Source organism: Cherax quadricarinatus, chromosome 53 (assembly GCF_038502225.1).
Source record: "Cherax quadricarinatus isolate ZL_2023a chromosome 53, ASM3850222v1, whole genome shotgun sequence".
Classification (NCBI taxonomy): domain Eukaryota; kingdom Metazoa; phylum Arthropoda; class Malacostraca; order Decapoda; family Parastacidae; genus Cherax; species Cherax quadricarinatus.
Window position 1 is genome coordinate 25,505,824 of NC_091344.1, and position 27,062 is coordinate 25,532,885.

A 27,062-nucleotide genomic window follows, 5' to 3' on the forward strand; every position below is an offset into this window, starting at 1 on the left:
ACATTGAAACCCTTCCTTCAGAGTGCCAACATTTTATGTACTTCCCATTTCCAGGAATCAAGTCCGGCCTGCTGGTTTCCCTGAATCCCTTCATAAATATTACACTGCTCACACTCCAACAGCACGTCAAGTCCTAAAAACCATTTGTCTCCATTTGCTCCTATCTAACACACTCACACATGCTTGCTGGAAGTCCAAGCCCCTCGCACACAAAACCTTTACCCCTTCACTACAACCTTTCCTAGGCCGACCCCTACCCTGCCTTCCCTCCACTACAGATTTATACACTCTTGGTCATTCCATTTTGTTCCATCCTCACTACATGTCCAGACCATCTCAATAACCCCTCCTCAGCCCTCTGGATAAAAGTTTTGGTAATCCCACATCACCTCCTAATCTCCACACTATGGATTCCCTGCATTAAATTCATACCACACATTGCCCTCAAACATAACATCTCCACTGCCTTCAGCCTTCTTGTTGCAACATTCACCACCTATGCCTCACACCCATACAATAGCATTGGTATTTATTTTATTTATTTATATAGTAATTTAAGCATACAAGCAGAGGTACAAAAAATACAGGTAAGAACAGCATGCCAAAGCGGGTACAAAAAATACAGGTAAGAACAGCATGCCAAAGCCACTTATATGCATAGCATTGTGGGCTGGCTTAAAATTAACTTAAGATTAACTAAGCAATGATGAAATCAGTGATAAAACATTATTGTAAACAGATAACTATAAACATTATTGTAAACAGATAACTGCTCTTTGCTGATGACACTGTGCTCTTGGGAGATTCTGAAGAGAAGTTGCAGAGATTGGTGGATGAATTTGGTAGGGTGTGCAAAAGAAGAAAATTAAAAGTGAATACAGGAAAGAGTAAGGTTATGAGGATAACAAAAATATTAGGTGATGAAAGATTGGATATCAGATTGGAGGGAGAGAGTATGGAGGAAGTGAATGTATTCAGATATTTGGGAGTGGACGTGTCAGCGGATGGGTCTATGAAGGATGAGGTGAATCGTAGAATTGATGAGGGGAAAAGGGTGAGTGGTGCACTTAGGAGTCTGTGGAGACAAAGAACTTTGTCCTTGGAGGCAAAGAGGGGAATGTATGAGAGTATAGTTTTACCAACGCTCTTATATGGGTGTGAAGCATGGGTGATGAATGTTGCAGCGAGGAGAAGGCTGGAGGCAGTGGAGATGTCATGTCTGAGGGCAATGTGTGGTGTGAATATAATGCAGAGAATTCGTAGTTTGGAAGTTAGGAGGAGGTGCGGGATTACCAAAACTGTTGTCCAGAGGGCTGAGGAAGGGTTGTTGAGGTGGTTCGGACATGTAGAGAGAATGGAGCGAAACAGAATGACTTCAAGAGTGTATCAGTCTGTAGTGGAAGGAAGGCGGGGTAGGGGTCGGCCTAGGAAAGGTTGGAGGGAGAGGGTAAAGGAGGTTTTGTGTACGAGGGGCTTGGACTTCCAGCAGGCGTGCGTGAGTGTGTTTGATAGGAGTGAATGGAGACAAATGGTTTTTAATACTTGACGTGCTGTTGGAGTGTGAGCAAAGTAGCATTTATGAAGGGGTTCAGGGAAACCGGCAGGCCGGACTTGAGTCCTGGAGATGGGAAGTACAGTACCTGCACTCTGAAGGAGGGGTGTTAATGTTGCAGTTTAAAAACTGTAGTGTAAAGCACCCTTCTGGCAAGACAGTGATGGAGTGAATGATGGTGAAAGTTTTTCTTTTTCGGGCCACCCTGCCTTGGTGGGAATCGGCCAGTGTGATGATAAAAAAAAAAAGATAACTATAAAGCACAAATGAGTATTACAAAGACAGGTCATATGGTTGCATGCATTGCTGTACATTCAGTCGAATGGAGTATTCTGTTAGGTAGTGTATTTAAAAAAATAATAAAGTTAGATTGGGTCCTAGGTTTAACATTTGTGTGATATAATTGTGAGTAACATATAGGATATACAATTTATAAGGTTCAGTTATTCAGTATTTATTTGGTTTTGAGTGAGTAAGTGATCTTTGAGAAGAGACTTGAATTTATAAACAGGTAGTGTTTCTTTTATATTTACAGGTAATGAATTCCAGATTTTAGGGCTTTTTATGTGCATTGAGTTTTTGCATAGCGTGAGATGGACACGAGGAACATCAAAGAGTGATCTGTGCCTTGTGTTATGGTCATGTGTTCTGTTGAGGTTGGCAAGGAGATGTTTGAGGGGAGGGTTAATATCAGAGTTAAGTGTTCTATGTATGTAATAGGTGCAATAATAAGTATGGATGTTTGTGGTTATAGGAGGGTGGGGGCAGGAGGAAAGAGGAGTGATTGGTGGAATGATGAAGTAAAGGGTGTGATAAAAGAGAAAAAGGTAGCTTACGAGAGGTTTTTACAAAGCAGAAGTGTTATAAGAAGAGCAGAGTATATGGAGAGTAAAAGAAAGGTGAAGAGAGTGGTGAGAGAGTGCAAAAGGAGATCAGATGAAAGAGTGGGAGAGGCACTGTCAAGAAATTTTAATGAAAATAAGAAAAAATTTTGGAGTGAGTTAAACAAGTTAAGAAAGCCTAGGGAAAGTATGGATTTTTCAGTTAAAAACAGAGTAGGGGAGTTAGTAGATGGGGAGAGGGAGGTATTAGGTAGATGGCGAGAATATTTTGAGGAACTTTTAAATGTTAAGGAAGAAAGGGAGGCGGTAATTTCATGCACTGGCCAGGGAGGTATACCATCTTTTAGGAGTGAAGAAGAGCAGAATGTAAGTGTGGTGGAGGTACGTGAGGCATTACGTAGAATGAAAGGGGGTAAAGCAGCTGGAACTGATGGGATCATGACAGAAATGTTAAAAGCAGGGGGGGATATAGTTTTGGAGTGGTTGGTACTTTTGTTTAATAAATGTATGAAAGAGGGGAAGGTACCTAGGGATTGGCGGAGAGCATGTATAGTCCCTTTATATAAAGGGAAAGGGGACAAAAGAGATTGTAAAAATTATAGAGGAATAAGTTTACTGAGTATACCAGGAAAAGTATACGGTAGGGTTATAATTGAAAGAATTAGAGGTAAGACAGAATGTAGAATTGCGGACGAGCAAGGAGGCTTCAGAGTGGGTAGGGGATGTGTAGATCAAGTATTTACATTGAAGCATATATGTGAACAGTATTTAGATAAAGGTAGGGAAGTTTTTATTGCATTTATGGATTTACAAAAGGCATATGATAGAGTGGATAGAGGAGCAATGTGGCAGATGTTGCAAGTATATGGAATACGTGGTAAGTTACTAAATGCTGTAAAGAGCTTTTATGAGGATAGTGAGGCTCAGGTTAGGGTGTGTAGAAGAGAGGGAGAATACTTCCCGGTAAAAGTAGGTCTTAGACAGGGATGTGTAATGTCACCATGGTTGTTTAATATATTTATAGATGGGGTTGTAAAAGAAGTAAATGCTAGGGTGTTCGGGAGAGGGGTGGGATTAAATTATGGGGAATCAAATTCAAAATGGGAATTGACACAGTTACTTTTTGCTGATGATACTGTGCTTATGGGAGATTCTAAAGAAAAATTGCAAAGGTTAGTGGATGAGTTTGAGAATGTGTGTAAAGGTAGAAAGTTGAAAGTGAACATAGAAAAGAGTAAGGTGATGAGGGTATCAAATGATTTAGATAAAGAAAAATTGGATATCAAATTGGGGAGGAGGAGTATGGAAGAAGTGAATGTTTTCAGATACTTGGGAGTTGACGTGTCGGCGGATGGATTTATGAAGGAGGAGGTTAATCATAGAATTGATGAGGGAAAAAAGGTGAGTGGTGCGTTGAGGTATATGTGGAGTCAAAAAACGTTATCTATGGAGACAAAGAAGGGAATGTATGAAAGTATAGTAGTACCAACACTCTTATATGGATATGAAGCTTGGGTGGTAAATGCAGCAGCGAGGAGACGGTTGGAGGCAGTGGAGATGTCCTGTCTAAGGGCAATGTGTGGTGTAAATATATAATGCAGAAAATTCGGAGTGTGGAAATTAGGAGAAGGTGTGGAGTTAATAAAAGCATTAGTCAGAGGGCAGAAGAGGGGTTGTTGAGGTGGTTTGGTCATTTAGAGAGAATGGATCAAAGTAGAATGACATGGAAAGCATATAAATCTATAGGGGAAGGAAAGAGGGGTAGGGGTTGTCCTCGAAAGGGTTGGAAAGAGGGGGTAAAGGAGGTTTTGTGGGCGAGGGGCTTGGACTTCCAGCAAGCGTGCATGAGCGTGTTAGATAGGAGTGAATGGAGACGAATGATACTTGGGACCTAACGATCTGTTGGAGTGTGAGCAGGGTAATACAGTGGACCCCGCTTAACGATCACCTCCAAATGCAACCAATTATGTAAGTGTATTTATGTAAGTGCGTTTGTACGTGTATGTTTGGGGGTCTGAAATGGACTAATCTACTTCACAATATTCCTTATGGGAAAAAATTTGGTCAGTACTGGCACCTGAACATACTACTGGAATGAAAAAAGTTCGTTAACCGGGGGTCCACTGTATTTAGTGAAGGGATTCAGGGAAACCGGTTATTTTCATATAGTCGGACTTGAGTCCTGGAAATGGGAAGTACAATGCCTGCACTTTAAAGGAAGGGTTTGGGATATTGGCAGTTTGGAGGGATATGTTGTGTATCTTTATACGTATATGCTTCTAAGCTGTTGTATTCTGAGCACCTCTGCAAAAGCAGTGATAATGTGTGAGTGTGGTGAAAGTGTTGAATGATGATGAAAGTATTTTCTTTTTGGGGATTTTCTTTCTTTTTTGGGTCACCCTGCCTCGGTGGGAGACGACCGACTTGTTGAAAAAAAAAAAAAATTGTATGGTGAGTAGGTTGAGTGTTTTGAATATTGGTGGAGTGTGTTGCCTGTAGTGAGAATTTGTTATCATTCTAACTGCAGCCTTTTGTTGGGTAATTAGTGGTCTGAGATGGTTAACCCTTTGACTGTCGCGGCCGTATATATACGTTTTACGAGGTGCCGTGTTTGACGTATATATACTCATAAATTCTAGCGGCTTCAAATCAAGCAGGAGAAAGCTGGTAGGCCCACATGTGAGAGAATGGGTTTGTGTGGTCAGTGTGCACCATATGAAAAAAATCCTGGAGCACGCAGTGCATAATGAGAAAAAAAAAACTCCGACCGTTTTTTTTTTTAATTAAAATGCCGACTTTGTGGTCTATTTTCGTATAGTATTTATGGTTGTATTCTCGTTTTCTTGGTCTCATTTGATAGAATGGAAAACATATTACAGATATAGAGGTGATTTTGATTGATTTTACTATAAAAAGAACCTAGAAATGGAGCTCAAAGTAGGGAAAATGTTTGATTTTTGCCAATGTTCAAAAGTAAACAAATGATGCCATTGCCCAATAAATGTCCAACTAGCCATTCTAATATGCAGTCATGAATGGGTTGATGTTATTTATACAGTTATTACAGCATTGCAGTAGTCTGCATAATAGTAAGTCTAATATTTTTTGTTTGAATAAAAATTCAAAATAGAAAGCAAGAGTAATATCAGAAGGGCCTGGAGACGTGACTGATGCACAAAGAAAATGTTATTTTAGAGCCAGGAATGTCTGCATTGTTCATTCTGGACCTTATTTTGAAATTGTCATATTTTTTAGTTTTCGTGAAATTGGCCAAATTGCAAATTTCTGACCACATTATTAGGTAGTTGAAATCAGTAAATGGGCAGTTTCTTGTATTCAATCGATAGAAAAAATGAAGTTGTAAAGAAATAGCTATGAGTTTGAGCGACTGGAACAATGGAATTAGCCGAAAATAGGGCTCAAAGTGGGTGAAATCGCCGATTTGTAAACAGCGCCGAGGTCGCTAACTTCGCGAGAGCATAATTCCGTCAGTTTTCCATCAAATTTCGTTTTTTTGGTGTCATTACAATCGGGAAAAGATTCTCTATCATTTCATAAGAAAAAATAATATTTTTTTTTTTAAATTTTGCGACACCAGGAGACACCTCAGGATTGGGGGTTGCGACAGTCAAAGGGTTTATTGTTGTTGATCCCCATGCACAAATTCCATAGGTGAGATAGGGGTAAATAAGAGAGCGATAAAGGGCCAGGAGGGCTGACTGTGGAACATAGTTCCGTATCTTCGATAGTATGCCTACAGTCTTGGAGATTTTCTTAAAAATTTGTTGTATATGTGTATGAAATTTGAGTCTATTATCGAGGTGGATTCCTAGGAATTTTCCCTCTGTTATCTTTGTGATAGGTGATCCGTTTATTGTTATGTTAAGAGGTACATCTGTAGCTCTGTTACCAAACTGAATGAAGTAGGTTTTGTCAATGTTTAGTGTAAGTTTGTTAGTCCTCATCCAGGTAGATATTTTCTGTAATTCGGTGTTTACAGTATTGGCTAGCGTGACTGGGCTCGGGTGAGAGAAGACGTATGTAGTGTCATCTGCAAAAAGTGTGGGTTTGAGTAATTGCGAAGCATTTGGTAGGTCATTTATGTATAGGAGAAAGAGAAGAGGGCCAAGGACACTTCCCTGTGGGACACCAACTGTAATTGGTTGTGCGGAAGAGCTTGCCCCATTTGCGTACACATATTGGCTTCTGTTGCTGAGGTAAGACTTGAGGTAGTTGAGGGAGTGCCTTCTAATACCATAGTGTGACAATTTTACGTGGAGCAAGTCATGGTCAACTGTATCAAAAGCTTTACGTAAGTCAATGAAGATCCCCAGTGGGACTTCTTTTTTCTCTATTGCAGTGTATATATGTTCTAGCATGTGTATAATAGCATCATTAGTATTTTTATTAGGCCTGAATCCAAATTGGCAGAGGTTGAGAATGTTTTGGGAGATGAGGTAGGAGTAGATTCGTTTATGAATTAATTTTTCGAAGATTTTTGAGAGAGGGTGTAAATTGGATATTGGCCTATAGTTATTCAACTCTGTTTGGTCTCCTCCTTTATGGATCGGGGTGACCCTTGCTATTTTGAGAACTGTAGGGAAGGTGGAGGATTCAATGGATTTGTTAAAGAGTGTTGCAGTGATTGGTGATAGTACTTGTGACGCTTTTTTGTATATAAAGGGTGGTAAGGTATTTAAATCTCCTGCCTTGTTTTTCAGTGCGTTGATAATAAGGGAGACTACGTATGGGTTAGTCGGAGCTAGGAACAGTGTGTTCGGGTAGTTGCCAGTGAGGTAGTCATTTGGTGGGGTATCTGAGCTTGGGATTTTATTGGCAAGGTTTTGACCTATAGTGGAGAAGAAATCATTGAGTCTGTTTGCTGTTTCTGTTGGTGGGAGTTGGGGTTCATCTGATTTTGCTAATTTTATTTCGCTATGTCGTGATATCTTTTTTGTTCCCAGAATTTCTGATAGGGTCTTCCAGGTCTTTTTTATATCACCTCGTAAGTTGGATAATCTGTTCTCATAATACAATTTTTTTGCCCTTCTTATCAGGCTGGTTAGGATTGACAAGTAACGTTTTGTTTGGTCTCTGGTTATGTGACCCATTCTGTACTGTTTTTCATATCGGTGTTTTGTATTTATGGATTTAAGAATGCTGGGTGTTAGCCAGGGACTGTTCAGTCTCTTAGCTGTCATCTGTTTAGTTTTTTTAGGGCAGTGCTTGTTATAAAGGTATTGGGTCTTTTTTAGAAAATTATTAAAACATTCGTCAACATCTGTATAGATTTCTAGCTCAGTGTGCCAGTCAATGTTTGTTACTGCTGTTGTGAAGTTATTAATGGCTGCCTCATTGTGAAGTCTGAAGGTGACTTTAGTAGTGTCTTGGGGTATTTTACCAAGAGTTGTTATGAGGAAAGTAGGGTAGTGGTCTGTGGTATTATCTGTAATTATGCCTGATTTTAAAGGGGATATGGTGTTGGTCCAGATGTGGTCAAGTAGGGAAACACTAGTCTCTGTAACTCTTGTAGGTTTTGTTACTGTTGGTAGCAACATGCAGTTACTCATTGTGTTTGTGAATTCAGTAACGTGTGGATCCTGGTCTTGCAGGAGATTTATATTGAAGTCACCTGAGAGTAGTAAGTGATCTTTGTTCATGCGTGCATCAGTTATCATACTTCCTAGGTTTTGACTAAATTGGCTAATGTTTGATTGTGGAACTCTGTAGATGTTTATCACTGTGAGAGGTTTTTGTAGGTATTTGGATTTGAATTTAGCTATTATATATTCCCCATGTTCATCCCTTGTGCAAGTATTAGTGATACATTCTAGTTGGTCTGAGTAGTATATAGCAGTGCCACCCCCTTGTTGATCTGGCCTACAGTTGTGTATGGCTGTGTAACCAGGAATGGCATAGACATCTGTAGTATCAGGCTTTAACCAGGTTTCAGTTAGTGTAATGATGGACATATTGGCATGCAAGGAATTTAGTAATGCTAGGAGGTCATCATAATGCTTGTGTAAAGATCTGATATTGTAGTTAAAGATAGTTATGTTGTTGTTAGCTCTGAGAAGTGCCTTTGATCTGCTGTGTAGTAATTACAGTAACTGTTTGAATCATTTAAGTCATTAAATAAGAGGTTAGTATCAGGATCAATGCTTGTAATCATAAGATTTGTAGTGAATCTATAGTTAGAATTAAGTAAAAAATAAAGTAAATATTCTAAAGCTAAAAAAAAATTAGCACCTGAATTATTTAACAAATGTAAAAATTATGAGCTAAGGTAGTTTTTTAAAGCTAAAATAAAGGAGACAATATAAAAGGGACTAAAATAATTTGTGGTGAACAAATAAAGTGATGATCAAATAATGGAGCTTGGGAATATGATAGTAGGTAGTACTTTAAAGGTAATTCTTTAAAGTTAGAATTATAATATAAAATTATAATATAAAAGGGACTAATATAAGTTGTGGTGAACAATAAAGTGGTAATCAAATAATTGCACTAAGGTCTAATATAATGACTTTTGTGGAGTCTATGTTTTGAGCTAGAATGAGCTATAGTACAACTAGATTTAATCTAATAATATAACAATACAAATTAAAAGTAGCACCAGTCACTAGTAATTGCAATATGGTCTAATATAATGAATTTGGTATTGACTATAGTACAACTGAGTTTAATCTAATAATATAAAAAAGGCACAAGACTCTCAATTGTAATTGCACTAAGGTGTTATATAAGTTGTTTACAAGAATTAGAGTATAACTAGATTTAAATTGACAAGATAAAATATGCAAGTTAAGGTAGCAAAAGAATAAAAAAAGTAGAAAAAAAAATATATGAGGTAGTTGGTACTAGTTAGCAAAAGATAGTTAAGGGTCTTGAACAATAATATAATTGAAAAATACACTAATTGCACACACAATAGAGTCACTAAGATATGAAAACAATCTTAGAGTAGGAATTATAATACAAACTTATAATATAAAAATACAAATTGAAATGGTACTTGCAATTGCACTAGAGTCTGGTATAGGTTGTTGACAAGATCATGAGTATAACTAGATTTAAATTGACAAAATATAATTCACAATTAAAGTACCAAAAGAATAATAGTAAAAAAATAACAAGGGTAATGTCTTGGTTATAATATGATAGTAAGATGGTAGACAGGTACAAAGGATAATATAAAGGTTGGAGTTGAATATACAAACTTGAAAATTTGGCAACAAAATGTTATGGGAAGTATAAAATAATGTTTAATGTACAAAAGTAAAATTGACTGGTAGTAAATATGGTGTTTAATAAAATTTTAGTAAGTAATAATGATTACAAAAAAGTGAAAAAGTAATGTTTATTTCATTCAATATTGCACTGGTAGTTATACTAGAGGTTATATGGCAGCACAAGGTAATTAAGAGTACTCTAAGATAGTAAATGTGGTATTAAAATAGGTAAAGGTAATTAGACAAGTAATGGTTATTAAATGTCAAAAATGTTAAGAGTAAATTGAAATTATAGTAAAAATGATAATTATTAATTTTAGTAAGTAATATCAATTGATAGTATTTAAAAAATATGAGGTAATAATATGGACAGAGAAAGTATCAATTCAGCTAATGTTTAAGCAAACAATTGTAAATAAGAAAATTACATAAGGTGACTTATGCTTACTAGTAAAATCACAAAATGAGGTAGTTGATTATTTAATTACTAAGAGATTGTACAATGAAATTTGAACAATAATGGAGCAAAACATTCACTACACTACGTAGGCTTTTAGGTTGGACATTGTTTAGTTATTCTCTGTAAGATTAGTATCCCTGAGAAATCGTGATAGATCATTCTCGTTCATTATTGTGTACAGTTGACCTACATTTGTTTTCCTAACAAGAATTTTCCCATCTCGTGTGAAGCATTGGTGTATTGTGTCATTATTCTCCCGCTTAAGTTTTCTGACTCTATAAAGGAGGTTCTGACGTTTTTTGGTAAGACACTCGTTTATGTATACCTCTTTCTTTACTTTAATAGATGCAATAATTAAGTCTTTTTTCCTGTCATGTGAGTGGAATCTAAGCATAACACTTTTTCTACCATGGGATCCTAGTAACCTGGCTTTTTATTTCTGACTCTGGTACAATAACACTTGTATAACTATACTCTCATATATACCCCTCTTTGCTTTCATGGTTAAAGTTCTTTGTCTCCACAGACTCCTCAGTGCACCACTTGCCTTTTTCCCCACGTCAGTTCTATGATTCACTTCATCTTTCTTAGACCCATCTGCTGACATGTCCACTCCCAGATATCTGAATACATTAACCTCCTCCATATTCTCTCCCTACAATCTGATATCCAATCTTCCATTACCTATTTTTTTTTTTATCCTCATCACCTTACTCTTTCTTATATTCACTTTTAATTTCCTTCTTTTACATAACAAACTCATCAACCAACCTCTGCAACTTCTGTTCAGAATCTCCCAAAACCACAGTGTATCAGCAAAGAGCAATTGAGACACCTCCCACTTTGTGTTAGATTCTTTATCTTTTAACCCCACACCTCTTGTCAACACACGAGCAGTCACTTAATTTACAACTCTATCTATAAATATATTGAACAACCATGGTGACATCACACATCCCTGTCTAGGGCCCTTTTTTTTTTTTTTCAACAAACCGGCCGTATCCCACTGAGGCAGGGTGGCCCAAAAAGAAAAACAAAAGTTTCTCTCTTTAAATTTAGTAATTTATACCTGAGAAGGAGTTACCAGCCCCTTTCTCCCGGCATTTTAGTCACCTCTTACAGCACGCATGGCTTACGGAGGAAGAATTCTGTTCCACTTCCCCATGGAGATAAGAGGAAATAAACCAGAACAAGAACTGGAAAGAAAATAGAGCAAAACCCAGAGGGGTGTGTATATACATGTATATGCTTGTACATATATGTGTAGTGTGACCTAAGTGCAAGTAGAAGTAGCAATACGTGCCTGAAATCTTGCATGTTTATGAGACGGAAAAAAGGACACCAGCAATCCTATCATCATGTAAAACAATTACAGGCTTTCGTTTTACACTCACTTGGCAGGACGGTAGTACCTTCCTGGGTGGTTGCTGTCTACCAACCTACTAGCTAGAACTCAACAGACTTTAAACAAACCGGCTATATCCCACTGAGGCAGGGAGGCCCAAAAAGAAATACGAAAGTTTCTCTTTTAAAATTTAGTAATTTATACAGGAGAAGGGGTTACTAGCCCCTTACTCCTGGCATTTTAGTCGCCTCTTACAACATGCATGGCTTACAGAGGAAGAATTCTGTTCCACCTCCCCATGGAGACAAGAGGAAATAAACAAGAACAAGAACTAGAAAGAAAATAGAAGAAAACCCCAGAGGGGTGTGCATATATATGCTTGTACATGTATGTGTAGTGTGACCTAAGTGCAAGTAGAAGTAGCAATACGTACCTGAAATCTTGCATGTTTATGAGACATAAAAAAGACACCAGCAATCCTATCATCATGTAAAACAATTACAGGCTTTAGTTTTACACTCACTTGGCAGGACGGTAGTACCTCCCTGGGTGGTTGCTGTCTACCAACCTACTACCTAAAACTCAACAGATTTGTTCCCCTATAATTTTTATACTCTCTTTTGTCCCCTTTGCTTTTATACAAAGGGACTATGCATGCTTTCTGCCAATCCCTAGGTACCTTACCCTCTCCCATACATTTATTAAATTAAAACTAACCACTCCAAAACTATATCCCCATCTGCTTTTAACATTTCTATCTTTATCCCATCAATCCCAGCTGCTTTACTCGTTTTCATTCTACCCACTGCCCTATGGACTTCTTCCACACTCACAACTGGTTCTTCCTCGCTCATCTAAAAGATGTTATTCCTCCTTGCCCTATACACAAAATCACAGCTTCCCTATGTTCATCAACATTTAACAATTCCTCAGAATATTCCCTTCAGCTTCTTGATTCCTCTAACTCTCCATTTAATAACTCTCTTCTATTTTTAACTAACAAATCCATTTGTTCCCTAGGCTTTCTCAACTTATTAATCTCGCTACAAAATTTATTGATAACATCTCACCCACTCTCGTTTGCTCTCTTTTTACATTGCTTCACCACTCTCTTAACCTCTCTTTTTCCTCTCCATATACTACTCCGTCCTTGCATCACTTTTTCTTTGTAAAAACTTCTCATATGCTGTCTTTTTCTCTTACTACTCTCTTTACATCATCATTCCACCAATCGGTCTTCTTCCCTCCTGCACCCACTTTCCTGTAACCACAAACTTCTGCTGAACACTCTGACACTATATTCTTAAACTTACCAAATGCATCTTCTACCCCATTGCCTATACTCTCACTAGCCCATCTGTCCTCCAACAGTTGTTTAATATAATATAATCGAATATAGTGTGAAACTCACTTGCTAACCTTCATGACAACCCTGCCATGCATCATGTGATATCTAAGTATGAGTTTTGTGTCAAAAGGAGGATTGTTTTGACATGTACATTAGTGTCATATATAATCTGGAGACAAAAATTTAAATAAAATATTATACGCTTTGTTGTATCTGTGGCCATCTCTCATGAAGGTTGGGTAACCCCCTACTACTTCCCCCCCCCCCCCAAAAAAAAAAAAATATCCAGTGTCCTGACATCACATTCAGTTTATTTCTCCAACTGCAATATCCCAACTGCTCCTTCAGAATGCCTCTTCAAGGGGGGCTCCTTGGCATGGTGAAGAGGCTCTTGGTCTGAGGAATTAGCCCTGTCAGTCTTCTTCCTCAGACCGAACCTAATTACCCCCCATTCTCCCCTCCCCTATCCCATCCTCCCCTTTTTCCATTCCTCCTCCTCCTCCCCACCCGTCCCTTTTGCCCTTCCTCTTTTTGGCTTTTGGGATTTCTCCCACAGGCGTGCTAGTTCCTAGGTAGGGGAAAGGACACCGGGGTCCATCCCATTCTGTTGAGGTTCTTGGCGGTGGCGTAGTTTGCCGTGGAATCTGGATTGCCTGGGGATGTCCCGATCCCTCTCCGGTATCCCGGAGTAGCTTTGGTGTCTTTCGGGCGACGGGTGTATCTCTGGAAGCCACCTTTCGGATTCCGGGGGTGGTGGCCGAAGGAGGTATGCTTTGTGGCGGATATCCGGCCGCCCTCTCTTTTGTCCACCGAGGTAGCTCGGCAGATGTGAGGTTGCTATCCCGGATTGCTGGTTTACTGGCATGAAGGGTAGGGTATGGCACGGGTTCCATGCTGCATCTGCGCTACTAGCGGTGCTGAGGTCCTCTTGGGCACGGAGGGAGATTTCCGGCCCTTTCATTCCTCCTGGGAACTATTCCTCCCCGCTCCCCCCTTTTTTTATTCTTTTTTTTTTTATTTTTATTTTCTTTTCTTCTTTCTTTTTTTTTTCTTAACAAAAAGCAAAGGAGTAACCTAACCATGGCAGCCCTAGTCCATGAACCCACTACCCACGGGCCCCTTCTTGATACCGCACCCCATTCTGACCCTGCCTTGTGTTTAGACCACTCTTCGGACACTCCTGATGCCCCTGTACCTCTTGCTGGTGCTGTTTCCTCACCCGCTTCAGGTACCGGGGCTTCGACTGACTCCTTCGATTTGTCTGAACTCCGCTCTCCTTTGACTATGCTTCCGGCTTCTCCCTCTACGGTACGGCAATTTTCGAATCGCCCGCCCATTTCACGCCGGACCAACTCCGGTCCTACTCCTAAACGCCAACGTCAATCTCCTGATGATGCTCCTTCGTTACCTTCCCATTCTACTCGGAAAAGACCGACACGTCAAGCACTCCCTCTCCACGCTCAGTTTCGGACCACACAATGGACTAAATTCTTTACTTTAAGACCGACTTCTTCTGCCTACCTTTCTGACCATAGTATTGGCAAAGCGCTCCTGCGTCATGTTGGTAGAGATATTTCATTTCATGCTCTCAAGAGCGGTACGCGCATCGTCACTGTCCAGAATGCTACCCAAGCTCATGATCTTTCTCTGCTTTCGAATATCGATACCACTCCTATCACTATTGAAAAACATCTTTCTCTCAATTCTTGTAGTGGTACTGTCATTCTGCCCCATACCATAGTCCAACAGAATTTCCAGTCATGTGGCAATGACATTTTTGAACAGCTGGAACTCCAGGATCTCCCAGTCCTCAAAGTAGACACTTATGTCCTTCCTGCCCGGGGGTGGAGACGTTACCCTTGCAATGTGGCTCGTTTAACTTTTGACAGCTGAGAACTCCCATCCTCTGTATATGTCGCGGGACATCGGTTACAAGTTCGAAAGGTGATACACCGCAACAATGTAGAAATTGCTGGCGTTTTGGTCACCCAGCGAAATATTGCAGATCTATGGCCGAATGCCCAGTCTGTGGTGCCGACGACCATTTTAATACATCTTGCAGTCAACCTCCATCTTGCCTTAATTGTAATGAAGCTCACCCTTCGTACTCCCGCCGTTGCCAGGTCTACTTAAATGAACGTGAAATCCGTTGCCTCAAAGAGGCAGAAGGTCTCCCTTATGCTATGGCAGTTACTCGTCTCCGCCTCCAAGGGAGACTACCCCGTGTTTCTTATTCTCGTGTTTCCAAACATCCCCCCACTTCTGGGGTCCCATCTTCTGCAGCCTCCTCTGTTGTTACCCCTCCCATAGCCACTACGGCATCTAATCCTTTTGCTGTCCTTGGCTCTGACGTCCCGACTACAACTCAGTCTGTTCTCACATCTTCGCGTCCTTCCTCACAAGCCCCAGTATCGACAAGACCTCGTACGACACCAAATACCAATCGCCCCTCTACTCAGAAGTCCAAAAAATCCACATTGCGTGTGATTGCTCGCCGTGTCATCCGTGAAGCTAAACGCACTTGTTGGCGAGACTATGTTTCCGCCATCACCTCTGCTTCTTCTATGAGTGCAGTCTGGAAAAAAGTGAGGAAATTGAGTGGTAAATACTCTCCTGACCCGGCTCCTGTTCTACAGGTCGCTGGTGTTGATGTAGCAAACCCTCTCGACGTTGCCATTGAACTTGGCACACATCTGGTCCGTATTTCCCGAGGGCTCCATCTATGCCCCTCGTTTCTTTCCTCAAAGTCTGCCAGAGAGTTAGTACCCTTGGACTTTTCTTCTCTCAGAGAAGAACAGTATAATGTGCCTTTTACACTTCAAGAACTGGAGGCAACGCTCTCAGCTTGCCGATCATCGGCAGCTGGGCCTGACGACATTCATATTCGTATGTTACAACATTTACATCGGTCAGCCCTTGTAGTCCTCTTACACCTCTTCAAGCTTATTTGGGCACAAGGAGTTCTTCCCCAGCTGTGGAAATCTGCCATTGTTCTCCCTTTCCGCAAACCGGGTACTACAGGACATGATGCCTCCCACTATCGCCCCATCGCTCTTACTAATGCAGTTTGCAAAGTGATGGAACGTCTCGTAAATCGACGTTTAATGTGGTATTTAGAGACACACAACAGTCTCTCCGCTAGTCAATATGGCTTTCATAAGGGTCGTTCTACCATAGACCCCTTACTACGCTTGGATACGTATGTTCGTAATGCCTTTGCTAATAATCACTCAGTTATTGCCATATTTTTTGACCTTGAGAAGGCATATGACACAACTTGGAGGTATAATATTTTGGCCCAGGCCCATTCCTTAGGCCTCCGAGGCAATCTACCATCCTTCCTTAAGAACTTTTTAACTGACAGACATTTCTGTGTTCGAGTCAATAATGTTCTTTCCCCGGACTTCGTCCAAGCTGAAGGTGTCCCTCAGGGATGTGTTCTAAGCACAACACTTTTTCTCCTTGCTATAAATGATTTGGCCTCTAGTCTTCCACCCAATATTTGGTCATCACTCTATGTTGATGACTTCGCTATTGCTTGTGCAGGCGCTGACTGTCATCTTATTGCAGTTTCTCTCCAGCATGCGGTCGACCGTGTTTCCACTTGGGCCACCACGCATGGGTTTAAATTTTCAAGTACCAAAACTCACCAAATTACTTTCACTAGACGCTCTGTTATCTCCGATCATCCTTTGTATCTCTATGGCTCCCGTATCCCTGAACGTGATACAGTCAGGTTTCTAGGCCTTCTCTTTGACCGTCGGTTATCCTGGAAACCTCACATTACCTCTCTGAAGGCAATTTGTCACAGCCGGCTAAACCTTCTTAAAACCCTTGCTCATCTTTCCTGGGGAGCTGATCGTCGAACTCTGCTTCGCCTACATTCAGCCCTCGTTTTATCGAAACTCGATTATGGTGACCAGATTTATTCCGCAGCCTCTCCTGCTACTCTCTCTAGCTTTAACTCTATCCATCACCAAGGATTACGTTTGTGCCTTGGTGCTTTTCGCTCTTCCCCTGCTGAGAGCCTCTATACAGAAGCGAATGTTCCATCCTTGTCTGATCGCCGTGATGCCCATTGCCTTCGCTACTATGTACGCTCTCACGATCTACACAATCCTTCCATTTATAGAATGGTCACCGATATTAGTAGACATTCTATATTCGTTCGCCGCCCGTTTGCTCCGTCCCTTTTCTCTTCGCCTACATTCACTCTTGTCTTCCCTTCAGTTACCACCTTTATATGTTCATGTAGCATCTCACTTTTCCCTACCCCCCTGGGAAGTTCCAGCTGTTCGGGTCTGTTCTTTCTCGCTCCCTTGCTCAAAAGCTCAACTGCCTACGGTGGCTTCCCGCTCTCTTTTTCTTGATCACTTCCACTCCCATTCTCATGCCACCGCTGTGTACACAGATGGCTCTAAGTCTTCAGACGGCGTCGGATTCGCAGCAGTGTTTCCGGACAGCGTCATGCAGGGGCATTTACTATCTTCAGCTAGCATTTTTACTGCTGAACTGTATGCCATTCTTGCAGCACTTATTCGTATCGCATCTATGCCTGTGTCATCATTTGTAGTAGTCTCAGACTCCCTTAGTGTTCTACAGGCTATACGAAAATTTGATACATCTCATCCCCTAGTTCTCCCTATCCAACTTTGGCTACGCCGTATCTCTGCCAAACATAAAGATATTGTTTTTTGTTGGGTCCCTGGTCATGTCGACGTACAGGGCAATGAACAGGCAGACACTGCTGCGCGGTCAGCAGTACATGACCTACCAATTTCCTGTCGAGGTGTTCCATTTCTGGACTATTTTGCTGCAATAGCTACCCACCTTCGCACCCGTTGGCAACAACGTTGGTCAACTCTGCTCGGTAACAAACTTCATTCTATTAAACCAAGCGTAGGTTACTGGCCATCTTCTTGTCATCAGTGCCGAGGTTGGGAGACCACTCTCTCCCGCCTTCGCATTGGCTACACTCGTCTTACTCATGGGTATCTCATGGAGAGGCACCCTGTTCCTCTCTGTGAGCAGTGTCAAGTTCCAGTATCGATTAGCCACATTCTGTTAGACTGCCCTCTCTATCAACGAGCACGCAGAATTTACCTCCAACGTTGTCTTCGTTCTACTACTCTCTCTTTACCTTCCCTTCTTGCTGATGGACCCTCCTTTAATCCTGACACTCTCATTGACTTCTTGACAACGACTGATTTACTCCACAAACTCTGATGATGCTTTTCGCACTCCCCTCAGCCCTTTCTAGTTCAGTCTCTTGCTGCCCTTTACCCTTTCACCATCCACTACCCCGCTGTTATCCGTAACCTATTACTCATCCATCTCCCTTTTGCCACCTGATGCCCTCGCTTCCTTCCTGCCCTGGAGCGCTGTATAGGCCTTGTGGCTTAGCGCTTCTTTTTTTATTATAATAATAATAATCCTTCAGAATGCAGGTACTGTGTTTCCATCCACTTTCCCAAAACCCTTGATAAATATTACTTTGCTCACCATCCAGTATCATGTCTATTAAAAACTACTTAATCCCATCAAACACATATGCACAAGATGCAGAAGCCCCTAAAATTTAAGCCTTCTCTAACCCCACCCCCCTACCTCCTATTTTCCACCCCTAGTTTATGCACCCTCTCCCTCTTTGTCATCCTATCCCTCTCCATCTTTCTTACATGCCAAACCTAAGTCAGCAACCCCTCCTCAGGCCTCTGAATTATACCCTTGATGGTCACACACTGCTTTTAACTTTCTACGCACTGAATTCTCTGCATAATATTTACACCATACATGACAAGACCATTGTCTCTGGCTTCCTCCTTTGCTGCAACATTCATAACCCATTCTTTACATCCACATAAGTGTTTGTAGGTCAATACTCTTAGACTTTTTTTTTTTCACCATAGATAAATATTTTTCTTTCCACAGATACCTCAACACACCACATAGCTTTTTCTCATCTGTAATATATAGTAACTTTGTTTTTTCAAATTTGCAAATTTTTATATTACATAATTGGAATGTTCAGAACATTTCAAATGTGCATTTGTGAGTTATACATACACTAGATTTGTTAATATGTTTTAAGAGTTAATGGACTTATTGTAATTGTTGTGGGTCATGATGCACGTGTTTTACATTTTTTGACATAATAGAATATCTTCGATTCAGACAAATTGTGATGCACTCTATTAACTATGACTGGAAATTTTTTTTTTTTTAAATCAGACAACTGTATTTCTTTGTTATTCATTTATTTAGTTCCAAATATATTTGTCTATGTTTTTTCTTTTTACAGAGGATAAGTACAGCCAGTGGGGATGGAAAACATTATTGCTACCCTCACTTCACATGCGCCGTGGACACTGAAAACATCCGCCGAGTGTTCAACGACTGCAGGGACATAATACAAAGGATGCATCTCAGACAATATGAACTTTTGTGATGGCCAGTAGGTGTGGGTACTGTGGGCGGCAACAGTATCGCTCCGTGCGAGCGACCGAGGCAGAAAGGTTGGGCCGAGTGGGGTGGAGGATCCGTGAGCACAGAGTAACCCTCCTTGTCTAGTCTCCTCAGAGGAGGTTCCTCAGTCCCTTGGGGTCTCCACCAGATCACAACAACCTCATCTGCTCCTCATTCGTGGCACAACATCAACTATCCCTGACATTGTTCCCCAAACCCTTTTCCTCTTCTTTCTTTTTTTTTATGAAATATTATTTTTAAGTAAGAATGCTACACTGTAATTGCAAGCACAGATAAATGCTATTTCCTTTTCTTGATAATTTTATTATTTTCAGCCTCCTGAACTTGAACTATTCTTGTCCATTTAATTGCATCATTACACAAATTATATTGTGATATAAAATATAAGCTCAAAATCTTTGCCCCCTTTCTTAACCAGGGAGTACTGACTGCTTCACAGTACTCCATGGTGAAGTTCCTTCTACTACTAACACTTACTCTGAATCTCATTTCATTGTTTCAAGGCAAAATAAAATTTAGAGTTTTTTACTTTTTTATTTAACACTCACATTTTAATGGAATACCTTTTATGATGACAAAGGCAAAATTGTTTCAAATGTTGAATACTTGTGTGTGTTTTATCCTTGTCAAGCAATCTAACCTTTTCTTCCTATGGGTGAACTTGTTTTTCTCCACCACAACACCACACTTGGCCTCCTTGGTCTGGCCCCATTGACCAAAAAAACTAATTGTGGGCATCCCTTCCCCAGGTTCACTTGGTTCTCCCATGTGTACCCTACTTCCTGATCCCCAAGTTAGCAACTGCCCAAATCTTGAAAGTTAGGAGTATTGTCAGTTGATTGTGTGCAAAATTAAAAATCTCTTAATTTAGAAATATTGTTTCACAAAAAAATGTTCTGTCTCATGCTTTTGGTGTCCATATTTTTTGCTAATTTTATAAATATATATAATATAATATAATAATATAATATATATATATATATTATGTTGGTGGTATGCGAGTCTATATTTATGTCGAAGGGCACAGAATGAGCTCAACCCTTCGCCCTATCAGTTTGTTGTAGACATGGCAATTTGATAAGTTTTATCTATTTATTTACCTATCAACATCAGAGATCTGCTCTCATGAATCTTGCTTTGTGGAGGATATCTCAAGTAGAAGGAATTTATTTTGTACTTTTTTAATTTATTAAGTAATAAGTGCAACTAAGTAGAGTGGTGACAATTATCTGTGTAGTTGTGATTGTGTTAAAACCCACCAAATTGTGCTATAATAACTGAGTTAATGATCAGTTCTGCAACCAAATAAGTTTCTCAAAGCTTTACCAATTTCACTACTGAGTAGTTTTTAACTTGTGTTTAAACTGCTGGCACCTCTCACTTCTGATCCTTTCACTTTCTATAAGGAAAACTTTTATTATTGCCCCTTTTTTACTTTAGTTTATATCACAAAGTGATAATGTTCTTTCTTGAAATCCTTGAAAGTGATGCAATGCCACTATTAATTTTTATCTGTATTATTTGGCTAGCAAGAAGGCGAGAGGTGCTGGCTCACGGGAGGGTGTGGAAACCACCCTCCTTTTGTGAGGAATAGTGTGAGTTGCTATAGCAAGCAGGCACCACTTAAGCTTTCTCAGGGCTACATAGGGGCCTTCTGCTGTAGCTGGGCTCTCACTGTAATTCACAATTTGCACGCTGTATTAGTCAGCTGTGCATTGTTGGACAGCAGTAAGGTTTGCTGTCTTTACTGTGCTGAATGTAGGAGTTTTTGACAGAATATGAAAATAATGTACATCTTTGAATGCTGATAAATGATTTTTTTTATGTGTAATATGAGGATGTATGAACAACTTTGTGGGAAAAAGAAGTTTACTTGAAAAGTGCCAATATTGTACCCTAGGCTGCGAGCATAGGTGTAGCGGTGAGTTTAACGCACCAATTGTGTGAGTTTGGCCGAAGGAGTTGGACGGCACCGGGTGGTGGTGTTGTCGCAGGGTTGGTGCCGTGAGTCACTGTGGTCAGTCTAGTTGGTGGCTGGTGGGAGGGTGCCGTGGCCCCCCTGCTCCCTGGAGTCCATGGCCTCTCCCTCACTACCAGCCATCTCTCAACATGATAGCTGTGGTAATGGTGGTTTGTGGTTATGATAACTTATTGTTTACCCACAACCACCAGCAATCTTTACCACGCACCTTAGTTAGGTGGCTACCGCTGTGGTCCCTCTACTTTGCCTGTACAAATCCCTTGTTTAGTCTGCCCCCAGGGCATAACACCAGCTTGTGTTTTATGTTAGCGGCTTGTGTAGTGCGCCTAGAACACCAGATTGGTTTAGCTGCGCTTCAAACCCAATAGTCTCCAGGGAGCATTACCCCTATTCTTCCCTCACCTTATCCTTCTTACATACCCTTTTCACCCATCATTCTCTACTTTAATTCTAAACCTGGAAAATCTAATCAATCACCCTCTTCCTGGGTGGCAGGTAGTGTTTAGGCCTTTGTGGCTATAGCTCCTGCTACTACACCTGTAGAGATCAAGCCCAAAACAGGTAGCCAACTCAGATGGAAGGAAAATTCTTTGCATAGAATTTATCTTTCATTCTGACCCCCCTTCTATCGTCACAATCCTCCCGTGTAGTTATAACCTATAAAAAGTGTTACAGAAAATTAGACTACCTGATTTTATGTAATTGAATGTGTTTGGTTAATGTATACCAGCTCTGTGTATTGCTTTGTATTATGGCTAAAGTGTAGGCATACCTTAACAGTGAAGCAACAAGATCAGCTGCAGGAGTGGTGTGGGTGCGGGGTCGCTCGTCCTGCTCTCACATGCTGGCCAGTGGCCTCATCACTATGACAGGCCAGTCGGGGCGACTGCCCCCTTGTGAGTTAGATGCCTAGATGGAGTTGCAAGGGCTTGGCAACACCCCGGGGGCTGCCCGTGGGCGGCCAACTTGTCTCGTCTCCCAGCGTTGGTGGCCCACTCACCCCCAGCTGCCCCCGCAGGTCAGCCTGCCCCTGCACCCCTATTTATGCCCTTTCCATTACACCCGCACCTCCAGAACACGTGGAAGCGGTTACTCGGATCCTGGGTTAACATTACTATCCTAGCACGTCAAATATATATTTCAGAAGTATATTTCAGATGAATTTATTCAAATGCTGCGTAATGGTCACTGTAAATTGTGTAATTGTGAATAAATTTACAATGTCTTATTTACAAGAAGTTTGTGTATTTTCATTTTCCAAAATGCCTTTTTTTCTTTATTTCCTTGGAAAGGAAAGTTAAGTATATTTATGTATTGTATATAAAAATGAGATATGTATAAAAATATATTGGTGGATATGTATGAGATAAGATTGTAAAATGGCTAGTTCAAATGTTTGTGCATGTGCATACATACAAGGTTTTTATTTGGAAGATTCTGAGAACTATTTTAAGTTTTGATGAGAAATAAATCTAAAGCAACATAGGCTGTAGACTTTCAATGATCTTCAGTGGATTCCTTTAAAAGCTAAATTAATAAAACTTATTTCATAAGTGTACTCTATTAAAATTTTAGCCTTTTTTCAATACTGTTCAAGTACAAATTAAATTTGGATGCCTGTCAATATATTATGAATTACTTTTACTATTCCATTAGAAATTTAATAAAAAGTAAATTGGATTTAATACCCCAAGATGACTGCTGACCAATGGAACAAAAACCATCACCTTGGAAAAAGCTTCAGTGTTCATGGTGGGATGGAGGCAGAGTAATGAAGGATGGCAAGTGAAGCCTTAGGTTTGAGGCTTGAATTCTTTGGTGATAAAATAATTTTTATGTTAATGTGGGATATAACACAATATAGGTTTTGAGGGTTAGCATTTACTGATGATGTATATGTAAAGGTTGGCAGGTGCACAATGCTAGATTATGGAAAGGTAGCATAGCATCTAGGTGTTAGGCTGTGTCGGCAAAACCTGTAGGGGATTTGTACAGCTCTTGGGGAATGGGAGTCGATCAGGTTCAGTCCAAGGAAGGAGCTGGGGAAAGGGAGAGATCTTGTGGATGTAGGGGTAATGCAGATTCTCTATTATTTATAGCTACAGGTGCAGTTATGCTTGTGATGTCCTGTCTTCAATAATTCTTTCATATGACTTTGAAAATCTGCAATCATTGTGGAGCTTACTACCTCTTAAATCATTCTGTTACCCAACCTTCAAAGAATTTTTTTTCTCTTTTTGGATCCACCTTTTCCTCAATTTCTAACTGGCTTGTTATCCTGCTGCAGATACTAAGAAATCTCGACCTTTTCTCATGGCTTATATGTGTTTATCATATATCCTCTTTCCTCCTATCTGCAAATCTGGTCATCTTTAATGTTTTCAGCTTTTTTCCTCATAACTCATGTTCTTTTAGTTGCTATCATCCTTGGATCTTTCCTGACTTTACCAATGTTTGTTTTTAGATGCAGGCAGCACAATTGCTGAATATTCCAGTTTTGACCTAACTTGTGTTATAAACACCCTTTATAGCATTTCTCCATCCATACATTTGAAAATTATTTTATAATTTGCCAGCATAGCAACTGAGCCTCTCACAATTTCATTTATGTGATTTTTTGTTGATAATTCTTTGGTACTTTTACCATTTTGTCAGTCTATTCTTCGTGTGGCTTGATTTTGCTTTCACTCATTTCTGTTTCATGTCATTTATCTACAGTAGACCATCAGATAGAAAGCAGGGAGACTCCACGAGATTGTTAAAATGATTGAGAAATTGTACCAGAAAAAATATAGAACAGGAAGAGGATCGGTACTGAACAGTGGAAAGTGGGAGGAAAGGATCAATATCTAGATGGACAGCCATGGCATTGTGTACTGTGGATTTCTTCCTCTGCTGCCAGGTCTGTGGATGAGTAATGGTTTTTGTTCTAGATGGCACCTCACCTTGTAAGAATGAGATATATGCTGTGGGTATCAAGCTTAGATAGACTGCTGCCTTCTACCTTCAACAAATCTCTGAATACTCCTTAAGAGACCTAGATCACTTAGACACACTTAGCCTTATCCAAGGGGGTACTGAGAGATTTCCTGTCATCACTGGGTAACTCGCTAAGCACCTTTACTGCTTAGAGAATGTAATCACTTAGAAATCAGCCATTAATCAGTTAAGGAATAGACAAATGGGGATTAATTCCAATAAGCAAATAATCTTACATTTTCTATACAAGGATGGAGTTGCACTTTGACAGTGAACTTGTATATATTACTTATTCAGGGATATTAATACTAAGGGAGATAGTTTACAAAGAAATAAAAAGGTAATAGGCCACTCTCTGGATTAAAATAACTTGTAACATTATGGAACCCAGTAATAGTTTCAGCTGTATATACAGTTTTCAGCTCCAGTATAAGAGTCCAGTCTCCAGCAGCTCACACCTCCACTTCTACAGGAAGGTTCCGCTTCAACATGGAGTTTACTCCTTACCAAGTTGTTTTATGGGAAAAACTAGCCACATGGTGCTCTAAGAATGAGAGTGCCATCCCACAATACAAAAGAAGATAGGATTAGTGTTCTCTCTTCCTAACAGGAAATCTGAGAGAAGTCTCAAAACATCACAAACTCCAGTCACCCATGCTATCAGATGCCTTCAGAAAGCACTGCTTAGTAGTGACTCATAAATAATTTTTGGATCTTTTTCATCACTCCTTGTCTGGATATTAACCATGGCACTCCAAAGGAATATTAGTGATATTGTAGGCATCGGGAAAAAAGACAAAGCAAGAATTTCCGTACTGTTGGAGTGTGAAAAGGGTAACCTTTATGAAGAGATTCAGGGAAATTAGTTAGCTGGATTTGACTCCTGGAGGTGGGAACTATAATGCTTGCACTCATAAAGGAAGGGTGGGGATATTGCAGTTTGGAGAGACATCTGAGCTGTATTGTCAGTGTGCCTCTGGCAAGATGGTAATGGAGTGAGTGGTGAAGTTTCTTCTCTTTTAGGTCACCCTACCTCAGTGGGAGATGGCCCGAGTGATGAAAGAATTTCTGAGTGTCTTAAAAAAAAAAAAATAGGTTTTACATATGCTGTACTCTACTTTCATGTGGTTCAAATGGAGATGGCCCACTCCTTTGGCAAGTGAATCATCCATTTGTACAATCAGAAGGAATCATCCATTTGTACAATCAGATGAAAATAAGAGGTTGTGCAACAATTAGTGTAGGTAGTGATGTTGAAAAGTTGCTGAATATATGGACTAAGGAGAAAACAAGGTAAGGAGCCCTGCTTAGTTCTCAAAGCAAAGCAAACAAGTTCAGGTAAGATCCCAATGCGATGAGCGGGGAAGATGGGACAGATGAAGAATAGCTCTGGAGAGGAGTGTTCTTAGTCAGAGAAACAGAGCCAGGGCTTAACCCAGCAGCTAAGGTGATCGTGAGGCAGACTTGAGAACAGGAATAGCAGGGACTGTTGCATCGAACTTGTGGTAGTTGAAGTCTTGACTTGAGTAGCTGGCAGCAGGCTAGGTCACATCATAGGGTAGAACACATGGGAATTATAGGAGTAACTGAGGAGGCAGGTTAGCAATGGAGCCATTTACAAATTTTTTGAAGCTGCTCCTAGATAGGTGGTAGTTTAGCCTTGTTACTGAAGGTGAAACGTAGAGGTGTGATGAACTCAAGAACTTGGGTGAGTGTGAAGTGAAGCGGTGATTCACATGCATACTTGACTGTTCCAGCACCGAGGCTTTTGTAGAGTTTAGTACAGGTCATGGTGTCAGTATTTGAAGGAGAAGTGTAAAAGGTAAGGTTTTCCCATGAGGGTTTACTGGAGTCGTCGTTATCTTCCTCTTCTGGAGTGGATTCATTGGGAGAATCTACAATGGTGGTAGCAGGTGACTGAGGGTCGACAGGAGCAGCTGTAAGGTGTAATGGTTGTGCAACAGCAGGCTGGGAGACAGTGGTTGAGGCAACATGATCAACGTTGTCAGCGGTGGAAGTGGTTATAGAAGTTACAGGAGCAGTTGCTTGGGCAGGAGACAGGTCTGCAGGTGCAGTAAAGTTCAGGACGTTGGGAAGGATCTTGAGGATGTCTGCTGAAGGTGTGGAGTCCAGAAAATTGAAGGCAGGCATGTTGTTCAGACGGAATAGTTCGTTAATAGTTGTGTTGAAAGTGCCGGGGTTTGCTGCATTTGCAAGGTGTGCATACACCATGCAGTACAGCACCTTGGAGGAATCTCCGTCTGGGAGTGGAGAGAGGGAGTTGCCGGGCGATGGTGCCTGTAGATTAGCGTGTAGAGTCTTGGTGGTGTCGGTTTGTGGTTTGGTTATTGCAGCGTATGTCGGTGAATTGGAGGTGTTCTTCAGTACTTTAGTTTTCTTCAATATGATTTCTTTCCTGAGTGGGCACTTATCTGCAAGGGTATGATGATTACCCTTGCAGTTAAGACAAGTTGGTGCTGTAGTAATGGTGCAGGATCTGAAATCATGTCCATCATTCCCACATTTTGAACAAAACTTCTTATCCTTGATGGGGCAGTCCTTGGTGGTGTGTTTATAGGAGTAGCAGGTCCAGCAGTGGGAGATGTATGTGAAATGTTCTTGTTCTATATGACTAGGGTGAATGTGGTAATATGAGATGGCCAGACCGTCAGAGAGAGCTTGGGCAGCCATGGAGATGTCTGTGAATGTAATCTTTAGCATAGATGAGGTGTTAGGGATCTTGTAGATGCTGTCTACCGAGGCCCAGGTGTTTTGTTCCTCAATAGATAGATGTCTTCAGTGCTTCAGTAGAGAGAGAGGTGACCATATTGTCCAGT

The 27,062-nt window shown here is 40.6% G+C and overlaps 1 protein-coding gene across 2 annotated transcripts in view; it reads left to right on the forward strand.

Moving 5' to 3' along the window:
* Galphas (G protein alpha s subunit) overlaps nt 1-22,485 on the forward strand; it is a gene marked incomplete at its 5' end in the record, with an annotated part of 133,673 nt that extends 111,188 nt beyond the window's left edge. For both annotated transcript variants that reach the window (XM_070096490.1, XM_070096491.1), the window contains 1 exon segment: nt 19,081-22,485. In XM_070096490.1, the coding sequence (XP_069952591.1) occupies nt 19,081-19,227 (147 nt within the window).
* Nucleotides 22,486-27,062: the final 4,577 nt, after the last annotated feature.